The sequence below is a fragment of the Nasonia vitripennis genome, chromosome 1, assembly GCF_009193385.2.
Source record: "Nasonia vitripennis strain AsymCx chromosome 1, Nvit_psr_1.1, whole genome shotgun sequence".
NCBI classification, from domain to species: domain Eukaryota; kingdom Metazoa; phylum Arthropoda; class Insecta; order Hymenoptera; family Pteromalidae; genus Nasonia; species Nasonia vitripennis.
In genome coordinates this window covers 33,343,789-33,365,179 of record NC_045757.1, presented here as the reverse complement: position 1 = coordinate 33,365,179, position 21,391 = coordinate 33,343,789, and the positions used below count along the sequence as shown (strand labels likewise).

At 45.4% G+C, this 21,391-nt stretch overlaps 2 protein-coding genes and 1 long non-coding RNA gene across 4 annotated transcripts; 2 read left to right on the top strand and 1 right to left on the bottom strand.

Annotated features, from left to right (window-relative positions):
* Positions 1–85: 85 nt before the first annotated feature.
* On the top strand, positions 86–2,459 carry LOC100121467 (2-oxoglutarate and iron-dependent oxygenase domain-containing protein 3). The gene is made up of 4 exons (XM_001605029.5): positions 86–356; positions 582–1,019; positions 1,100–1,253; positions 1,326–2,459. The coding sequence occupies exons 1-4, from the start codon at positions 244–246 to the stop codon at positions 1,602–1,604; spliced, it is 984 nt and encodes a 327-aa protein (XP_001605079.1). The 5' UTR covers positions 86–243; the 3' UTR covers positions 1,605–2,459.
* On the bottom strand, positions 2,125–19,546 carry LOC100121447 (fatty acid synthase). The gene is made up of 12 exons (XM_003423866.5): positions 19,089–19,546; positions 11,600–11,827; positions 11,166–11,519; positions 9,881–10,815; positions 9,266–9,797; positions 8,686–8,962; positions 7,910–8,610; positions 7,118–7,824; positions 4,733–7,037; positions 3,708–4,645; positions 3,379–3,615; positions 2,125–3,297 (listed from the first exon to the last, which is right to left on the bottom strand). The coding sequence occupies exons 2-12, from the start codon at positions 11,706–11,708 to the stop codon at positions 3,196–3,198; spliced, it is 7,197 nt and encodes a 2,398-aa protein (XP_003423914.1). The 5' UTR covers positions 11,709–11,827; positions 19,089–19,546; the 3' UTR covers positions 2,125–3,195.
* On the top strand, positions 11,935–15,256 carry LOC107981135. 2 transcript variants are annotated; one of them, XR_004226330.1, is made up of 3 exons: positions 11,940–12,861; positions 12,952–13,062; positions 13,154–15,256. It is a non-coding gene; the product is annotated as an uncharacterized LOC107981135 (long non-coding RNA). The 2 variants fall into 2 exon arrangements; XR_001729223.3 differs by having other exon boundaries at positions 11,935–13,062.
* Positions 19,547–21,391: the final 1,845 nt, after the last annotated feature.

Sequence of the window (21,391 nt, the reverse complement as noted above, 5' to 3'; positions counted from 1 at the left end):
GCGCCAGAAAGAAGTAGCTTCTGCTGCGCACGCGCTTTACGCACTTTAATGTTGGCCGCAGGCGAGGAGTATATACGTGTGGACGGTCTTCTGGGTGTTGAGCACTGTATACAATATGGGTTAGTATACACAAATTTCTACACGGCGCACAGAGTACTGCCGAAGCTTATATATCTGAACTTTTGCAAACGATGGCATTTAAATTTTCGATCGCATAGTCGGCGTACCCTTTTTACTGAAACCATGGCTCAAGAAACAGCGAGAAGGAGAAAAAACGATGAGAAAAAGGACAAGGAGAGAGTCGTAGAGAAGAAGAGCGAAAGCGAAGAGACCAAGGATAAGGATGAAATAAAACCGTGAGTTTCGTGTAGTTTACTTTGAGTAGATGCTTATTTTTATCGACTTATCATCGATTATCGCGTCATTGATAAAACCGCGTGAAAACAGAGCGATTATTTTCGACACAACAGAGCGAACTACTTTGCGTCACTTAACCTCAATCTAAATGCAAATAGGCCGGTTATTGCATTGATCGTTACACAATAATCCGATATATTGATTTTATTTTCCATTTCCAACAGAAAATACGGACCTCATGTCACCTTTCCCTATCAGCGAGTCTGGTCTCGCTGTGTGTTAATCCTGGGAGTTATGCTCGTTGTGTGGTACAATAGCAGAAATGGAAAAGAAGTGTCATTCGCTCGACAGAAGGATGTCTTAGTCAGTCGGACTCAACACGTAGACTGTTCCACTGATTACAAAGCTGAGATAGATAAATATCCTGGCTGTGTTCCTGAAAAATGTGGGAGAGTTGTCTCCGACAAGCTGGTGTCAGCTTCGGAAGCTGACACCTTGCTGCAACTGGCTAAAAATGGCTTCAAGTATGGGGGCTCAGATGGAGGAGCCAGTACATTGGATTTGCAAAGTGGTGCTCTCAGCAAGGGCACAAAGTTCATCGACGTTTATAGGCTGAGTGATGCTAAGAAGATTTTTAATAGTGCTGACTTTGCTATATACAAGTAGGTTTTCCATGAATTGATTACTTGTACTGTGTAAAGTGTTTATGTGGCAATTCTAAAATGTATATGTTGTCTTACAGAGTTGTTAGGACAAAGATTCATCATGCGATAGCCCATCACTTTGGAGTGGATGCAAACAAAATTTATTTGACCAAGCCCACATTTTTTTCTAGAATCACCAATGCACCTGCTAAAACTATTCACGATGAATATTGGCATCCGCATGTTGACAAGGTAGAGTGCATTTTTTATAAAGATAATTTAAAAATGCGCGATTACTCAAATGTTGAAATACTCTGTTTTCAGGAGACTTACGAATCATTCCATTTTACCTCGCTGCTGTACCTTAGTGATTATGGAAGAGATTTCGAGGGTGGACGTTTTGTTTTTATCGATAAAAATAGCGTGAATAGTACCATAGAGCCTCGAAAAGGTAGAGTTTCCATGTTCACGTCTGGTAGTGAGAACTTGCACGCAGTTGAAAAAGTTACCTCAGGAACGCGTTACGCGCTCACTGTATCATTCACGTGTGATAAAGAACAGGCCACAGTAGATCCTAGTTTTGATAGAACAAAACACGCATAAAATGCACGTCATAATATTTACGACGTTATTAACTTTAAGACGGGTTTATTACGCAAGCCGGTATAGATATGCCACGATTTACACGAAAAACGTTTGTTGAATAAATCTTGATGTATTTTGTTGCTATACATTCCAGCAAACTATGATATTGATCTTCCCAAGTAAATATTCCATCTTGCGCGAATCAAGAAATTTTTTGCCATGTCCGAGATTTCAAATGCACAAATATTTTCTTGTACTTGTACAAATAGAAGCGTTGTTGCTGAAGATTACCATGTTTTTAGAGTTTGTCACAAATTATATTTTGTTTAATGAAATACAACATTCGATTACTAATAGGTAGAAGATCGGTGATTTCCTATGAACCATGATAATATAAGAGCACTGCTACATGTGTATACATGAATTAATGTATATTTAAGATTTGTATCAATATATAAATGAAACGAAATAAGTTTATATTATTATACAGTACTTAATAAAGAGTGGGTGCGGTAACTGTTATTTACAAAACAAATACTTTGTTTCTACTCCGTTTATTTATTATATCTACAATAAACAATGTGCACATTGTTTGAGTATACACCTTAAAATAAATGCTCAAGAGTGTACAACGTCCTTTTCTTGTGCACTAAAAAGTACACTTTATACTTTATACGCAACTAATTAATTAATTCTACAATGTGCATGTAATATTATCTTAACATTTCGCATAAGAAATAACTTTCTTACCAGTGCCGGAGGAAACATTTACATCGAAAAAAGAAATATTAAAAAATGTATCTTAAATATTCCACAACATTCAAGTTTGAATTTCCGCTATTCTATAAGTAGACCTTTCAGACGTAAAAAAAACTGCCTAAAACTACTTTTTTACTTTGCAGTTCACTCGACAGTCATGCACCTCCGTGAGTTTCTTAAACTTTCTTAAAGCAGTTTGTACTCACATTATACGGCTTACAACAATATAATATAACAAAATCGTAATAAATATATATTTATAATAAATACAATTTTTGCTTCATACAACTTGACAATGCTCGCTTGTCCACTAGCGATCATCGAAAAATTGTATAAAAGCTTTTACTCTATACTTAAATTCGTAAAGGCTCGGACTCGTCGGAGCAGACAGTGAGCAAGACCAGGAATATTTAAGAAAACCTTTTCTATCTAAAAATAGTATGCACTTAAGCACAATTTAAAAATTAATAAAATCAAAGTGCTTGGCTTTTTTTCTTAGTTTTGCTTACATTTTTGTACAAATTATTCATATTCCCGATCGTTTTAGTGAAACGCATAATTGTAGCAAAGTAAATGTAAGACTCTTCAATCTTCTTCTTTACAGTATAATCATCAGATAATTATACACACGACACGATAATGAGAGAGCGCGAATTTGTAACATATGACAAATGAATGATAAAGTGCAAAGAGATTTCTCAAGAAAGATTTATACAAAAGAAATTTTCATTCCCGAGAGATAGCCAGTAATTTTGGTTTCAGTTTATGTAGGAGTTCGCATGGCGAATAAGATTAGGAAATCTCTTTTGCACGTAGGAATAGATACTAACTAAATTCTAAAAAAAAGCCTCTAGACTTGAAGTAGCTCCGCTATTTTCTTCACGCTATCACCCGAAAGGATACTCCTGTGGTTTCCGAGGAGCTCCGCAATTCTCACATTCTGCCTGCAGATCTGTAAACGCAAAATACGACGTCTTAGTATACTCTAATTATTTGATTTTGGGATATAGACAATTTAGGTTGAGATATTTACCTGAGATAAACCATAATCATCGTTCAACGTAACGAAATTGTCTTTAGCCTTGATCAGCGTGACTGGGCCTTGATATTTGCCGCCCGGTACGTAGGAATTGGCTGCCCTCAGTTTCTTGAAGAATAAGATACCTGCTTCCTTGATGTCTTCCGAGTTGAATGGACTCGATCCGATCAATTCATACATTTTTTCAAACATTTCCTCGTCGTTTTGTGCTTCTCGGAGTAAGCTATATGCCTATAGAACCGAAAACGATTTTCAATTAGATCTCGCACATATTAAATGGCAGATTCTCATTTCGCCTAATATAATATTTCGGTGACGCTTACCTTCAGGAAACCAACGTTAGAATTCAGCTGTCTGGTGAAGTAAGCCAATGCTTTCCTAACACCGTCCGCCTCCAGCTTCTCACTCACAGATTCTGTCTGTTTGCCAATCGTTTGGGTATGGAGGCTGATGAACTCTGGAGAACCGTCAAGCAGAGTCAGGTTAAGGGTTTCGCCGAGACTTTCCAGTTGCAACGCCATCTCGAAGGCCACCAGCGCGCCGAACGAGTAGCCGACAAGTGTATAAGGTCCTTTCTTCTGCACTTCTGTCATCTGCTTGACGTAGAATTCGGCCAATTCGCCTATAGACTCGAGTGGTGCGTCTTTAGTGCACTGCAGACCGTAAACAGGGCGTTCGATTTCGCTGGCGAGTGATTTGAGCGAGTTGACGATACCCTCGATAGCCGCAACAACGAAGATTGGCTCACCCACAGACTTGCGGGTTTCCAGTTGGACTAGCGATTTCTTGGGTACAATTTCGTTGCCCGAACACTGGAAGAGAAGTTGGTCCGGTCCGTTTTCTGCTGCGGTTTTGTCTACTGGCGATGCGACGGTAACTTCAGCCGTCTCGCCACTGCCCGATGCGAATTCCTTCAATTTGGCGAAAGTAAGTCCGCGGATTTCCTGGGGACTGAGCACGATGTCGTAGTTCCTTTCGAGGGTCTGCTTGATCTCCGTACCCATGAGCGAGTCCATGCCCAGATCGGCCAAACTGTTGTTCAGGTTGACTGTCTTGACGTCCTTGATACCCAGGATGTTACCAACAGCCTCCAGCAGGCCGACTTGGTTCTGACCATCGGTAGGCTTGTGTTTCTCAGCGAGAACCATCGACGCAAGAACTGGGTGAGGTTGCTGGAGGAACGTGTCCATTGTCGTGAGACAGCTGGACATGCGTTGGGGCAGAGTACCGCCAACTTCGGTTTCGTTGTTGCCCATGGTTTCTGGAATTGCAAGTAAGTATTTTATTTAAGAAGTTTATTTAAAAAATTATGTTATTTATTGCTGCCATTGACGGAAAAGATAATTACCCAAAATAAGACCGACGTCACCGATAGCTCCCCACTGGATAGCCAATCCAGGAAGTCCGTTGGCCTGTCTCTGTTCGCAGATTCTCTCCATGGCCGAGTTGGCGAGACCGTAGTTCGTCTGTCCGGCGTTTCCTCTACCGCAAGATACGGATGAGAATACGACGAAGTAGTCAAGAGCTGGGCATAGTTTTCTCGATGCCGCGTCCAAGTTCTTTGTACCGTCAATCTTTGGCAAGGCGACAGCCTTGAAGTGTCCCTCTTCCAAGTTCTCTATCAGAGCGTCCTTAAGCACCGCAGCCAAGTTGAATATTCCTCCAACGGGTACAGATTGGCTAGCCTGCTTGATCAGCTTCTCAGCACCGGCAGGAGTTGTCACATCTTCGGTTGATATCGTCACGTTGATACCGATCTCGCGCCATCTGCGGATACAAAGGGCTTGGTAGCCGGTACGCACTCCTGATCTCGAGGTGAGGACAATGTACTTTGCGCCGCGGGTGATGAGCCAGTTTGCAAGCTCGAGACCGAAACCTCCGAGACCGCCCACAAGGACGTAAGCCTTGTCAGGATTCATGTAGGTGCGAGGAATCGAAGCAACGCTCTTCAGGTTTGGCTGCGTTACTTTCTCTGGCTCCTCGTTGCGAATCTTGAGAAGCACTTTGCCGATGTGCTTGCCGGTAGCCATGAATCTGAAACCTTGTTCAATCTGCTGCTCGCTGAACACCGTGGCTGGGAGCGGTCTCACGGCTCCGTTCTTGATACCCTCGCTGACCAGTCTGACGAGCTCTTTCTTCTCCGGACAGTCGACGTCGAAGAGCGCATCCAGAAGAATGCCGTGGAACGAGGTGTTCTTGAGGAAGAGCGACATGCCGAGAGCCGTGTTGTTGGAGAGATCGAATTTACCGATCTCGAGGAAACGACCGCCGTTGGCCAGACATCTGACGCTGGCCTGCAGTTTTTCACCAGCCAGCGAGTTCAATACCAAGTCGACACCACGGCCGTTCGTTTCCGTGAGAATCAGCTGCTCGAAGCTCGTGTCTCGAGAGTTGCCGATGTGGCTATCAGTCAACTGCGGGAAGTTCTTCTTGAGGAAATCTCTCTTCTCCTGAGAGCTGACGGTGGTGAACACCGTGCAGCCCATATGCAGGGCAATGGCAATACTGGCCTGACCAACACCACCACTACCAGCGTGGATGAGCACACTCTCTCCGGGTCTCATACCACCTCTTACGCAAAGCGCGTAGTAACTCGTGGCGTAGACGACTGGAATCGTGGCAGCTTGTTCGAGGGTCCATTTGTCTGGTACCTCCCACATGAATCCTGGATCGGCGAGAAGTGTGGTTGCGAGACCTCGCGCTGCGACCATACCCATCACTCGGCGGCCCTTGGAGTCGCGACCGGCGAATTCGAGACCGAGGATACAGTCCTGGCTAGCGAGATCACCTGGTAAAGCATCGGCATTGAGCTTACCGGTGGCCAACATAATGTCACGGAAGTTAAGAGGCGCGTAGTAAACGCTGCAGAACTCCTTGCCAGGGAACTTCTCCGGTTGGTAATAGCTGAGTGGTCCCTCGATCCACCTCAGGCTGCTGAGATCACCTCGGACGAGAGCGTTGATGTAGGCATGCTCGACGTGCAGGGAGGAAACGTCTGATTGCTGGTCCAGTCGCAAATGTCTGTAAGATCCCCATTGGCCATACTTCAACACGTTAGCCATGAGTTGTTTGTCCAGTTGATCAGCATAGAACTTGTCAGTGAGAGAGAACTTGGGTGCGTTCTTGTCCTGGATGAAGACGTAACGTACATTCATACCACCAGCCTCTTGGCGGATACACGTCATCAGACCAACCATACCAAGCAGCTCTTCGCCCTGACTGACGAGCAGCACCTTCTGTCCCTCGGCTTCGGCTTTCTTCAAAGCTGCCTTCACGCCCTCGAGCCACGAGAAATTCTTTTCGGTAATCTGAATGATGATGGGTTCGGCGGTCTCCTCTGCTTTCTTGAGCAATACGTAGCTCTTGCCAGGCACCACTTGCTTGCCTACGAAGATAAGACCTGCTTTCTTGATAGCGTTGGAAGTAACGCTGCCCGTTTCCTCCAGAACGACGAAACCGCCGCTCTTGATCGAATCGGCTATATTCTTGAGTACAGCGATTTGGTTGTTGCTGAGCACATCAGCAGCAAACACCAAATGGAGATCCTGGCCTACAGCGCTGGTTTGGACGTCTTTGGTCAAAGGTTTGATGCTCCAGTCTGCCAGAAGAGCGGCATGGCTGTCAGGAGAAACTGTCACGAGTTGCAGGTCCACCTGTAAATAATATTTTATTTAGGCTGTGACAACAAGCGAACGGGATATTAAGCTAGTTCAATGAGATAAAAAAAACTTACGCTAAGCATAGGCTCGCTCAGCAAAATGTCCAAAATCGCTGGAGCCATAAGAGCTTCGGAGCTCCTTTCACCAGCGACCTCGACGGCCTTAATCTTAATTCCTCCAAAGTTCTCTCTGGCGATCTGGAGCAGGACAGTAAGAGCGTGCAACTTGGATCTTTCTGGGTCTTCGACCAAGACTTGTGAATTTTCATATGGTACAAAGACGTATCGCTCGTGCTTGGGTGAAGACTGGGTCTGCTGCCTCCTTGGAGCAAGCGATGCCTTCATTCCTCTCAGCTCAACACCACCGGATTTGATAACTCCAATTTTCGGGTAAGAGTAAACCGGAACTCCTTGTTCGCCCAGATCCTCGACAAGCTGCTTGTGTGCAACGGGGTCAATAATAGCCTGCTGCAGTCTCGTGGGCAGGAACAAATCACGCGTGTCCTTGCCAAGAATAGAGAACTGCAGCATTGTGTCAATGAAGGATATCCAATCATCAGACCAGGCGAGTTTTCCAGCAGCAGCACGGTTCTCGGCACTCAGAATACCCTGGAATTTGCCGGTGTAGTCGTAACCACGAAGACGAAGATCCTTGTAGATATCCTCAGTCTTCAGTTCTAAGAGTTCTGGTTCCTTGGAAACAGCTGGTGCAGGCAGACTGAGCTGATCTTTTTTGATATCTTCGGGAACGCGGATCTTACCGGTAACGGCAACCGATCCACCTACGTGAACAATAAATCACAATTACATTAATATTGATCAAATATTTACAAGGAGAGCAAGTGTAAGATAAAAAGTAGAGCGTACCTTCACAAATTTCGAAGTCGCCAGTACCATCAAAGATATTGATCAAGAACTTGACGGAACCTTCCTTGGGCATGATGGTGGCTCTGTGGAATTGTACCTCCTCCAATATGACCGGCAATTTTTCATATTCAGCTCCCCTCAGCTTAGCGAATGTCTTCCAGACAATCGTGAGGTAACCAGTGGCTGGGAATAGCACTCTGCCATCGATAGCGTGACCACCCAAGTAAGCATCGGTCTCCTTCGATAAATCGATATCCACAACGCTCTCTCCAGATCTTGAATTCTTGCCGGAAAAGTCGGCGACGTCCCATTGGATAGAGTGATCCCACTTGATCAATGAGTTGATCATAGGTGTGCCACGTCCTACAGGGTAGCTGATGGGTGGGTAGAATTTGGATAATTGAGGCTGTACACCGGCGATGTACATTTTTCCAATGTTTGTCAGCAGGAAGTTCATGTTGTTCGTGTGATCCCTCTTATGCAATCCAACGTTGGTGACAGTGGACGGCAGAGACCTCCTCAAAATAGCTTGAAGGAGACAGTGAGGAGCAATTTCTACGACAATCGCATTTTGAGGGATGTGAGCCAGAGCTTCGTGGAACAATACTGGGGACAGTAAGTTGTTCACGTGGTAAGCGGGAGAGCTCAATTGTGCGAGTGGAGTTCCCCAGGCGGACTCGGGAATCGAGGTAGAAATCCACCTAGAAAATTTAAATTCGAATATAAATAACACTCGAAAATATTTAAAAACTTATTTTCAGGAAATGTATACATACCTCGAAGTTCTGGGTTTCGGGTTAGTAATGATTTTCTCAAGACTAGCACGGAGTTTAGGACCAGCTGACGCAATGTATTTGCTGTGGAAAGCGACGCCCGAGCTTCGAACAGACCTGGCGAAAACGCCTTCTGCCTTGAGTTCTGCGATGAACTTCTCAAGCGACGGAAGGGGTCCGGAAATTGAGACCGAGTCGGCGGAGTTGTGGCAAGCCGGGAATACGTCGGGTGGACAGCGTTTCTTTGCCTCTTCCCAACTCAAACCAATTGCAGCCATACCTACGCAAAGTTAAAATAATTTAATAAATTATTAATATAAATTTGATTCAAGTAGATCTAATAATGATAACCTAGGACTTCTCGAGGTAAGTAAGAAGTACCCAAGTTTGACCTCACAAAAAAATTATGCTTTAATCGGACAAATAATTTTTTCATTACGTTATATTTCAAATTATAAACAAGTTTTAGGCAAGGCTAGAGATATTCCAAGGTAAACGAAGTTTGTTTATCAGTACCAGCTGGCATAACAAAGTATTTTACTAGGCTTAGTTACTTGAGTAAAAGTAAAAAATGTTTTCTTACCCATCTCAGGCAGTCCGGATTCCTTGATAGATTTTCCTCGCCAGTATGCAGCGAGTACGGTCTGTTCAGCGGTGAAGGTTCCATCGGCGTAAGCACAACCAACTTCTCCTACGGAATGGCCAACAATACCATCGGGATGAACGCCCAGCATAGTAAGAACGTCTACCAACGCGACTTGAATAGCCGCAATCGAAACGAAACTGTTGAGAACGTCTTCGTACGTCTCGTCAGTTCCGTTGAGAATGAGATTCAAAAGATCCACGCCACAAGGTTTGAGCGCATCGGCGCAGCGTCGCAGAGACTTGTTGAAAGTTGGAATGCACATAAGGTCTTTGCCCATACCAGCCCATTGCGAGCCCATGCCGGAGAACACGTACCAGATGGGTCGCTTGTCGCCGTTGTAGTCGGAGATCTCGCGCTCCTCGGCTTCTCCAAGAATTTGGTAGCCACGGTAAGAGTGACCAGGAATGTTCAAAGCGTGCACGCTGTGCACAAGCGAGATGAACTCGTCGTCTTTCTCGTTCTTTTTCACCTGTAGCGAAAAAATTAGACGTTGCACGTTAATCGACTGTCCCCCAGGTTTAATTAAAAAGTTAAACTACAACAATAACTCACCTCATCCAGCAAGGCAGCAACAGCCTCCTCAGTTCTTCCAGAAACAGCGACCATCTTAGGTACATTGACATCGAGCATCGGCGAAATCTTCGGCTTGGGATTGCTGCGCAACACGACGTGTGCGTTGGCGCCTCCAAAACCAAAGGAGTTGACACCAACGAGACCACCTTTCCAGGGCGTAGGTTCCGATACGACCTTGATACTGCCGTCCGACAGCGCCGGGATATCTTTGTTCGGACTCTTGAAGTGCAAGTTGGGAGGGATGACACCCTGTTCCATAGCTACCAGGACCTTGGCTATGGAGCACAGACCACTAGCCGGCTCCGAGTGACCCATGTTGGATTTAACGGATCCCAGCAAGAGCGGCGACTTTCTGTCCTTGCAGAAAAGTTCGGCGATGGAGTTGACCTCCTGCGGGTCACCGACCTTTGTTCCCGTGCCGTGAGCCTCGACGTAGGTGACGTCGGCCGGATTGATACCGGCCTCGTTGTACACCTCGCGCATCAGCTTGTTCTGCATGTTACCGTTGGGGAAGGTGATTCCCTGGTCTTTGTAGCCATCTGTGTTGACTTTGGAGTTTACGACGGTAGCGTAAACTCGTCTGGCGTCTCGAGATTTTTGCAGGTAAATAACGACGGCTGCTTCGGAGCGCACGTATCCGTTGCCTGTCGAGTCGAAGGCTTTGCAGGCGCCGTCGGGAGACAACATGCTGAGTCTGTGGAACTGTAGAGAGCTCGTGGGCTTCAGCAGCAGGTTCACACCGCCGACGATCGCAGCATCGCACTGGCCGCTGCGCATCGCGGCGATGGCGTGGTGCATGGCGTAGAGAGACGAGGAACAAGCCGTGTCCAGCGCAAAGCTGGGACCGCTGAAGTCGAATGTGTAGGAGATGCGGTTCGGGAACATGGCGCGGCAGCATCCGGTCAAACCGTAGCCTGCGGAAGTGAGATTTATTAATTTTCTAAAGAAACTTTGCCACACGATAGGACGCTTCATTAAAAAACCGGCATAACGTCGCTTGGCTTTTTTTACTTCGCTATCCGCGAATGTTAATCGCGTTTCGGTTGCGCAACGCGCACCGAGGAACGCGAATCCTTTTTTGTCGCGTAAGCGCAGTAGCGCATACACTCCAAGTAACCAAAAAAAACTTTGCTCAAAAAAGCGTGTCAATCAAGACACTTTACGAATCAACCTACGGGTCAATAATCCTGAATTTACAACCGTCAGACGCAGTCGTAAAATTGACTCTAACGTCTGCATTTAAAAATCGGCATATAAAACCTACCATTGACGAGGTCCGGATCTGCGGTCCAGTGCTCGTCGGACTCGGAATCCGAGACACCGATGAACACTCCAGTTCGCGAGCCTCGAATCTCCAACGGGTTGATACCGGCGTCGATGATAGCCTCGTGGGTCAGCTCGAGAAGCATCCTGAGCTGAGGGTCCATGACGTTGGCCTGCTTCGCGTGGACTCCGAAGAAGGTCGCGTCGAACGAGGCGAGATCCTTGAGCTTACCGGTACGTGCTGGCAGGCCGTGGATACCCGAAGGCCAGCGTCTCTCGTCGTCGGTCACCAGGTCTACACCTTCGAACAGCTGCTGCTTGAACTCTTCGATGTTCGAGGACTCGGGCAGTCGGCCTGGAAGAATCGATTCGGAGTAAGTATATAAAATCGGTAAATAATAGGGTATAAAGAAAAATAGGTGAACAACAACGTACCCGAAAATCCTGAGATGACGACGTCGTCGTCGATGATGTAAGGCGTGCCATTGCTGACCACGGGTTCGCGCACCAGTGGGCTGTTCATACTGTCGAATCTGGCTGGCATCTTTGGCTCTTGAATCGGCTGACGTTCACTGCACGAATTTGGAGGAAAAGACTAACCGACGAGCAGCTATTTCACCGTGGAATATCTCGGTCGGACGCGAAAGCCTCGTGGACAGTAGACTGAAACAGAGAAAAGCGGGGCATACGGTTATTATTGTTACGATAGATTATACAGCTATAACGAGAACACGTGGTTTGCTCCCCCCTCCCAGCGAATATCAGCTGTTTTATCGGAGCAGTCCGGTATTATTTTCAAGTTCAAGTGCATAGTACACGCCGCGCGTCCGTGTGCAGATACGACTCTCTTTCTCTCTCTGGCTATCTCTGTGTCGGTAAGTGCGCCTCGTATCGTCGTGAGAAAACGTATATGAGACTTCTCTCGAGTATACCCCCACCGGGGGAGATCAATCCTGGCAGCTGCAGTTGGACCGCGTCTTTCCTCGTATTCGCGAGAATTTTAATACACGAGTCTATTTTTTTTTTATTTTCAGTAGGGGTCGAAGATAACATTTATATAAGACCTTAGACTTATCGATTGCGGAGGTGTCGCGCTCTGCTCACACTTTTTTTTCAAAGAGCCTTGGCGTGAATAAAGTATGAGCGTTATTCGCGTTTTCTTGGATGATGTGCGAAGCAAGTGGTTGAGAGAAAGAGAAACTTTCTAATATACGGCGACGTGTGCAGCAGCCGCTAATTTGTACATAACACTATAGATACACAGAAAGAGAGAGAGAGAGAGAGAGAGAGAGAGAGAGAGAGAGAGAGAGAGAGAGAGAGACGGCGGTGGCGCAGAGAAGATGATCAGGGCCGCGACAATTGCGCGAAATTGACACACAGTGAAGGCGGCTACCGCCGACTGGTAAACTCCCCTCTCCGGCGGCAGGGCCTCTTAATTGAGTAATCTCAATTGGATTTGCCAAAGGGTAAACCAATTTTACAATCGAGATTCAACTCTCCTCACATACATACAATCATATGGGCTTATTCGTTTTCGGACGTACCGCCTGTGCACAGTGTTGTTGTAACGATGAATGATGAGACGCGCGTCGAGAGATAATCCAATTTGTGTTTGTTGTAAAGCAATTTGCGAAACTTATTGGCTCGATCGAATTATATTATCACATTTTGTTTTTCCTCGCGATTCGTCGAGGGTGGTAAGTATACGAAACAGCCTTCTCGGAGACACGAGGATGGAATAATAATTATTGTTGTAACTATACCAACGGCTGAATTGGATACCGAAGATAGACAGAGACGCGCAACGCGATATGGTTTTCATACATGCAGCAGCAGCTGCATCACCTGACTCATCGAGAAATCCAAGAAGTATTCGCAAGCGAGCGATAAAAAAAGAGGTAGACGCATTAATTCGAGATATGATATTTTTATAATTATCTGTCTAGAATTTTTTCCATTGCAGATAAGAATCCTATCTTTTTTTTTCAGCGCACGTGCTACACCGAATCGCAACATCGTGTACGCATTGTCGCGAGATAATTCGATTCGGCGATCATAAATTCAATAAAAAAAAGCATCCGATCACGGGCGATCATTAAAAAAATAAAATAACAATAAAAACACGTCGTTACAGCCGGACAAAAATTATATACAGCGTTTACTAGAAAATTTCAGCAAAAAGAGCTGCAGGCGATAAACGAAAAATTTTCTGCAACAACTTCTTACAATACAGTGCAACCTTCCACGTCGCGCTTAATTGCCATTCGATTGACGTAAAAGATGGAGACGTATATAATAATACAAGCTCGCGCGTTAATCAGGTAGTCCGAAAACGTGCGACCATTTTCAACAAAAGAATATAAAAGTTTCCACGCTCTACAAAGAAGTATGTATTATATCGGGGAGCCGCCGCCGCCGTCGAAAATGAAAATATTACGACACCGTGAATCACGCAACCTTGAACCTGCTCCGATAGTCCGAGACGATTCGGTTGATATTCCAGCACGTTCGCTCTGAATAATGTACACGCACCAACGACGCGTTTAAAGTTGAAGGTGTATAACGCACTGCGCTGCGTGCGAATGACGCGAGTGAGAAATAAATTACTCCGCGGAGAGAGAGAGAGAGAGAGAGAGAAAGAGAGAGTTCAATCGAGTGCAAAGCTCGACTTTGATGATTTTCGAGCGAGTAAAATAATTTAATGAAAAAAGAGAAGAAAAAAATTATCGGAGAGACGATAAGAGAAAATGGTCAGTTCGTGGGAGACAAAAGAGCTTATCCGCGTATATGGCGGCCACACATGTCTACGTTGCATCACGTCGCCGACACGCGTATACGTAACGTAACGCGTGTCTACGTATCGCGGACACGGGGAAATGTCGTGCGACGAGAGGTTCGAGATAGCCGCGCTTGATTTTTTCTTCTTCTTCGACTCTTTTCTCGCCGGACACGCGATTTTCCAGTCGCGCGATTCATTTCCCCGATAATGCATGTATGGGGAAGTGCGATTACGTATACGAGATCTTGTTTGACTCGACGCGTGTGTGTGTGTGTGTGTCTCGTACGAGATTATTAAGGCTAATGGAGAGATGCGCGACGACGTAGGATAAGAGAATTTTGCCATTTTTTTTTTCAAGATTGTCAGTGATTGAGTAGTCGATGTTGATGTAGTATTTTTAGACACGTAGTGTGCGTGATATTTGTTTTCGTGATACACTACTCTCGGCTTGACGTTGAATTAACGATTTTAATAAGCGATTTTGCAATTTCGCACGAGTGAAGCAACTGGTTACCGTTACAAAATGCAGCTGCTTATCGGAGGCTCAACCACCAGCAGAGACGTACTCTTTCGTCATGCACAAGAGAGAAGAAAGATAATTGATAGCGTCCGATATTATTGTGTAATTTACCTTCATGTCAAGAACAAGAGGACAACGGTCACACAGCGATTAATCATCGACGACGATGATTGCGCCAACGCTAACCGACGCTTTGCGAAGCTATATACACATCCTAATCTTTTTCTTTCTCTCGATGAAACAATTCACCTTCAAAAATATATTCCCCTTCGACGCACAGAAAGCTGCGCGAAATTGAGAGGAATGCGACTCATTGCTTCTTACATACCGACACTTAAAGAGTCAATAACCCGATAACTTTTTTACAGTCGCTGCAATTTCGCCAGCCTTGAGTGCAGCACCTGCTCCCCTTATATATCACTCGCGCTCGGAAATTCATAACTGCCTGCGCTTGACTTTACGATATTCGCATATATAACGTTCACTTTCGTTGCTCTTTTGGGCACTATCGCGTATAGGCTCGAAAATATTTCACCTCCATTTATACAGCAATGTTACTTGTAAATTTATCGGCTATTGGAGTATATATCGCCAAACGGAAAACAAAATCGATTACGCTCTCGACCTTAAACTTGAAGAGAATTGGATAACGTCCGGTTTATATGCCGATGTGTTTGTGTATTACGTAAAGTATGTATATATGTAAACGTATGCTTGAGGCTTCACCCGGGACTACCCTATAACGAGTTAAAGAGGCGCTATCGATAAATATAGGTATATAACTTTTCTATGGTCTGCGTGTGTTTCTTTTTCTCTCTCCCTCCCTCTGTCGTCCTTGTGTGAGGGATAAAATATGCGAAGAATAACGCGGAGAAGAAGAAAAATATACGAGTCAAAAGTGCGACTTTACGCAAATTCGAATTTATGCACCAGCCGAGATGCTGCATTTACAAGCGACAAGCTTTTCACGGAAGCGCGCGAAGAAGTGGCGATTTTTTTCCTCTCCCATTCTTCTACTCAAACTCAGCTGATTTTTGCGCATCGAGTGACGCCGAGCTAAGAACATGCAAAATATCGTGCGATATTTTACCAAGTTTTTTTTCATACAACCGCGCGAAAATTTTCTCTGAATCTCCGCATCAGTCACTGCGAGAAAAACACGCTTCGACATCAGCAACAGAGCAATATGATGCGCAAATTTCATAATAGCAATAGTCACACACGTGGTTAGCGAGCGGGAATATAAGTTCAAAGGTATAGCGATCGAACAAAAGGAAAAGAGGCCGCTTGGCGCGCGCGCGAGAACTTGCATAGGATTTGCATCGGAAGCGAGCAATTAATTTAACTCCAAAGTGCGCGATTAAACGGTAGTAGCATTTGTTTCGACGAATGCAATTTGCCGGCGTTTTGTAATTTTAAGTGAAATGCCGTCGCGCAGCATTCTAATCTAATTCCCCAAGCCGGTGAAATTATGCCGAACGTCTCGGATTCTCACTTATATATACATATGCATGCAAGTCCGTGCAGCGACGAGCGAATTGCCGGAATTTTCTTTTCCCGACGCGCCGCTATAGCGTTTTCTCTTCTTTGTCTTTCGTCTATACCTGTACACGACTATCTCTGTTGCAATTATTAGATAACTCTGCTGCTGATGATGCGCGCGTCGAGAGAGCAAAAATTGAATGCAATTAATCACGAGTAAATAATTGCAGTCTTTTTTTTTGTTGTTGTGTGCACCTTATGATTAATTATGCGTTTGATTCGTTTCGCGATCGATCGAACTCTATTAATCGAGAGGGATTAAAAAAGATAATACGACGCGCAGGGCAGAGTGTGTGTGTGTGTGTGTGTGTGTGTGTGTGACGAAAAAAGTTTTGCATATACCGAGAGTGTATACACGGTCGCGGCGATTTCTTTTGACGCAAATCGTGAAATCGTAATGGAGCCGCGACTGTTTGGAAAGGCTATTATTGCGAGGCGTCGTCGTCTGTGTATATTTGGCATTTAAACATTTCCATTAGGTGAGGACCAGCTAGCTTTGCAATTTAAATGCTATCGCCCTCGCGAGAGCGCATGTTTTTATTTAACAAAACTTTGCCATTGAGTAAATTTCTATTACGTCTCTGCCATGGCTCCGAAAAAATTCCGTCTGGCCGTGCGTGGCGCAATTAAAATATTTTGCGATAATTGCGAGCGCGATAATTCCATCGTAACGATTGTTTGTCCCGTCGGCTTCGTTTATGAATTTTTAGAAGAAAAAAAAAACAACAACGTCGATCGACGAGCAATTGCGCGCGATTAAATTCCGATTTGTAGAAGTCAGCGCGTGTAAGTATATATAAGCGTAAATCTACGTCGGCAGAAATTCGCCGAAGATGCTGAGTGTTAAACGCTCGATACACACGAGAGCGCACCATCGACTCGAGCTAAGGTCAATTCTGTCGGTAAACAGATCGGTGTCCTGCAAGAGACGCGTCATCGTTTGAACTATTCGAATAACTCGCGCGTCAGTATAATTAGTATTTCAGCCGAAAAACAATTGCAACGAGAGTTGGCACAAAACGATTTTCAAAAATTAACGCACTCGGTAAACGCATCACGTACGAGCAGTAGGTAGTAGGTACGCGCAGACGATGCATCAGTCTCGGATTACTCGCCGTTAAAGAGGATGCTACTTGGATTGCAATTATCAAGAAGGAAGTTTTTTCAACTAGATATACCAGCGCGCCAGCGATTGTTGGCATTAGACGAGCGTGAAAACACCGAGTTATGATAAGAGGTCTCTCTTTGACGCGTTGTCATAAATTTCCATGGTGAATATACGCAACCGGCGAATCGACGCATGTCGAAGTTTCGTGAACGTTCTCTCTTCCATTGATGAACATATAACAATAACGGTTGAACGATACACAGCACAGGCGTGTAAACAAGAAATCGAAAGAGAGAAAATTGATTCATTTTCGTTCCAGCTAAACCCACACACACACACACACACACACACACACATACAGTTACCGACGGATCCACGCGCTTAACGAATTCGGTGACTGCTCTCTTTATAAGACAAGGTCGCTCGGGGAAAAAGAGGTGAATGAATTACAGCGTGAGCGCAGGTCCGTTTTTTCCCAATTAGAATACACAGACGGTGTGAGATTTTATTTGGCTGAACACTCGAGCCGCTCGCGATGATAAGCATCATTATGTATTCGCTCTTCGCTCTCACGTGATGCTGCTGATCGTACGATCGAATGATCGCCCGATTTCGGCACAGCACGCGCGTGTGCGAGAAGCATGATTACTTTTTCCGCTACGAGTTTATATCTTGAGCGAGTCGAACATTGACAATGTTAGCCCTTATTTGTGTACGTATGCATATGAGCTTGTTGACGATAGCTTGAAAATTCGTAATACACGTATATAGCAGTACAGCAGGTGATAATAGGATCGCGGCGATACGCGAAAATTTACAGACACACACACACAGCGCGCAGCGTGTATAAACACGAGCGTATATATATATATATATATATATATATATATATATATATATATATATATATATATGCCGACTGATTCACAACAGCCCAAATCCAACGAGAATCCGTTAGCAACGTCGCGTGGTATTGCGCGTCACGCGTCCGACTTTTGTTTGGAATACCTCTTCTTTTTTCTTCTGCGCGTCTCGCCGAATCTCAACTGATGGAATTTTCGTATACTTTCGCGCGATGTATACACTCGTGCGTCGGCCGAGTAGTAACAGCGGATAATCGTTATGCTTCGTGCCGGGCAATTAAAATAATAAGTTCAGCGATAGAAGGAAAAAGAAGGTGGAAACGTCGACGCAGCGTTTTACATTATACACGTTATATCCTCGAGCGAAGCGAATATAATGTGTGTGTATATATACACACACACACACATATATATATATATATATATATATATATATATATTCGCCTAAATAAACATTGCGTCTATCGCGCGTAGGTGTAATATACAGTCATCGTAATTGCATTTGCGATGACGCGTCTCCTTTGAGCCTTTCTCGCGCGGCGTCGCGCTGACGTGTTTTCGCGCAGTGCGCCACTTTTTCCGAGTCTGAAAATCACCGCGCTCTCTCTCTCTCTTTCTCGCGCACTCGGCACACGATATCGATTTTCGCTCGACAATACGCCAGAAGCTCATGCCGAGAGAGAAAAACGAACTTTTACACGATAATGTCAAAGAGGATGTCATCGACACCGAGAACGTATTTGTAAGTATATATATATATATATATTACAGAGAGTCTCGGTTCAATGGAAAGCAGGAAAATGAGAGCGAAAAATAAAGGGGGGTATCGAGGGGGACGCCTTGGTCGTATACATACACAGAGAGAGCCTGTCATCGTCGAGGAAAGTCGAAAATTTCCGGTGAAAGAGAGCGAGTTTTATCCCAGTATAAGTATAAATGGAAGGGTGCGAGAAGAGGAAAAATGGAGCCGTGTCGGCGGCGCCTAACCTAGAAAGCCGGAAGGGCGTTCGAAGGGCTGACACACGGCTTGGGGCGAGTGTCACAGTCTTGCGATCGAATAACTGGCGCATCCCGACGAATCGATAGCCTACGAGAAACACTTTGATATTCACCTCTCGCGTGGACTTGTAGAAAATCCCAGCGGAACAGCAGCAGCAGTAGCAGCAGCGGATCACTGACTTCCTTGTGCGGCGTAAGTACTTATATATCCGGCAATTTCACTCGCGGAAAATTGTCAAGACCGGCTTGTCAGAGATTGCGTAGTCGTGTCACAGGAAAAATCTATGTTACTCTCTTCTCTTCGGCTCGCAAATCTCAAAAGAGCGATTCTCGATGTTGCGGCGCGTCGAGTCGACTGCGAACGCGATTTACGGAACGGCTCGCAAAGGACCACCAGCTAGCAGCTACTGGCTTCGCGCTGCGGGCGCATCTCGTAGTTATAAATGTGTGTACAGTCTACAGTACGTGTAGAGGTGTATATATCGCGCGAGTGCCGAGTCTTGTGGGGAGTAGCCGCGGAGCGCCGCTCTTTGCGATGGTGAGCGTAGACAGCGCCGAGCGCGCCGGCCGTGGTCTGACATCAGACCATGTGGCGACGACCAATAGAAGCGCGACTCGCTGCGCGGCTGCGCGCTGAGTAGACCACCACCGCCCCGCGCCGTATTCGAAAAACTCGTATGCCCGACGTGTATGATACTATACACAGTACACACACCTATACCTCTCTCTCTCTCTCTCTCTCTCTCTCTCTCTCTCTCTCTCTCTCTCTCTCTCTCTCTCTCTATTACGGTATAGGTAGGTACTGCGTGTATACAATGCGTAGGAGCACAGCCTGCGGATTTGCGGTGCGTGTCAGTCGCGGGAAATGCCGTTTTTTTTTCTCTTCCGACACTTTGCGTACACGCTGTATATTTAGCTACAGTTGCGCGCTTTCGTTTGGTCAAGTCGAATTTCCCTCATTTCGAACGACGAATCTCGTTATCGCTCGCGAGTTTACGTTATATTTTTCCACACCCGCGGGATAAAGACACACAATGTCATATCAGCGTCGGCGTGTAGCAGCAGTGTTTACAGCAAAAAGTTCCAAACAAATCGAATAACCGACGACGCAAGCGAATCTCTCGCCCGATACACGCGTGCTTCTTATTCATCACGCATAATGGACCGAGTCGCCCATATACCATCCACGCGATACTCGCATGCTCGCATGATCTCCCTCTCCTCTTCCGCGACTCTCTCGCACACAACGTGTCCAGTCCGATAGGTATGCGTCTAGACTCGCGGATAGGATCATCACCCCGTGTCTTTTCCTCGTGCAATTTCTCGTTGACAATCGAGCCACAGAGAGGACATATAAGCACGTGAATCACACCGTCGTCGCGCGCACGACCTGATGGACATCGGAAATCAATAAAGTGCCGCCGTCGTCTGTATGTGTGTGCGTGTTTTAGGTGGGTGTCTGTCTGTCTCCCTCGCGCTGCAGACTATACAGGGGATGCACGTGCGTCTGCCCTGCGTATATAGTGCGTTCTCGGAGATTCAAGGTTCTTGGAAGGGCTTCGTTGTATACTCATACTGTGGGTAACCTTGATAACCCTCTTTAAATTTGTGTACAATATATGCGTCGAGGGATGTTTACATGCGACGTTTTCGCGCGATTTGTTATGCAGAGTCGTTGTTACTGAAACAAACATTGCAACGGGGGGATTCTATAAATTCGTCCACGAGCATCATGCTCCGAATCGTATACCGTGTGTATAACGTACGAATAGTAATAGCTCCATCACGTTGGGTTCCAGGCTGTGTTTTGAAACAGCTAACGTATACACTCCGTTAATTTCCTATACGGGAGTGGAACCATCCCGGTGACTAATAGATCGTCACTGTTTTATTTTCATCAACGCTCATATCCCATCAGGCCATTAACACTCATCGGCAGGAAATATATATATATATAGCTATATACTCCTTCTGACAAATCGCTTTATCGGCGCTAATCGATACGAGCATTAATAAGTATTACTTAACAAGCGGAAAAGATACACTTTACCGTATGATCTAAAACCGAAAAATTCCTTCACATGACGCCGATGCACTAGCTTCTCGACAAAAATCAGCCAGCTATCAATCCCGCTTGCTTCGATTTTTCTTTACGTATCTCACGACCGATCGATACACATCAGAAGCGTCAAACACGCGATCGTCGTCAGCAGTGCGTTATCGCCAGCTCTCAACGCTCGGAAATCTCGTGTATGTATCACATAGGCGCTCGAAAATCGCGCACATATGTGTAATAGGGCAAAAGTGTCTCTCTCTCTCTCTCTCTCTCTCACTCTCGAGATATAACGAAAAAAACTCAACAGTGTATACATACACACGCGGTGAGAGACGAGAGATCGTCGTCGTCGCGAAGAAC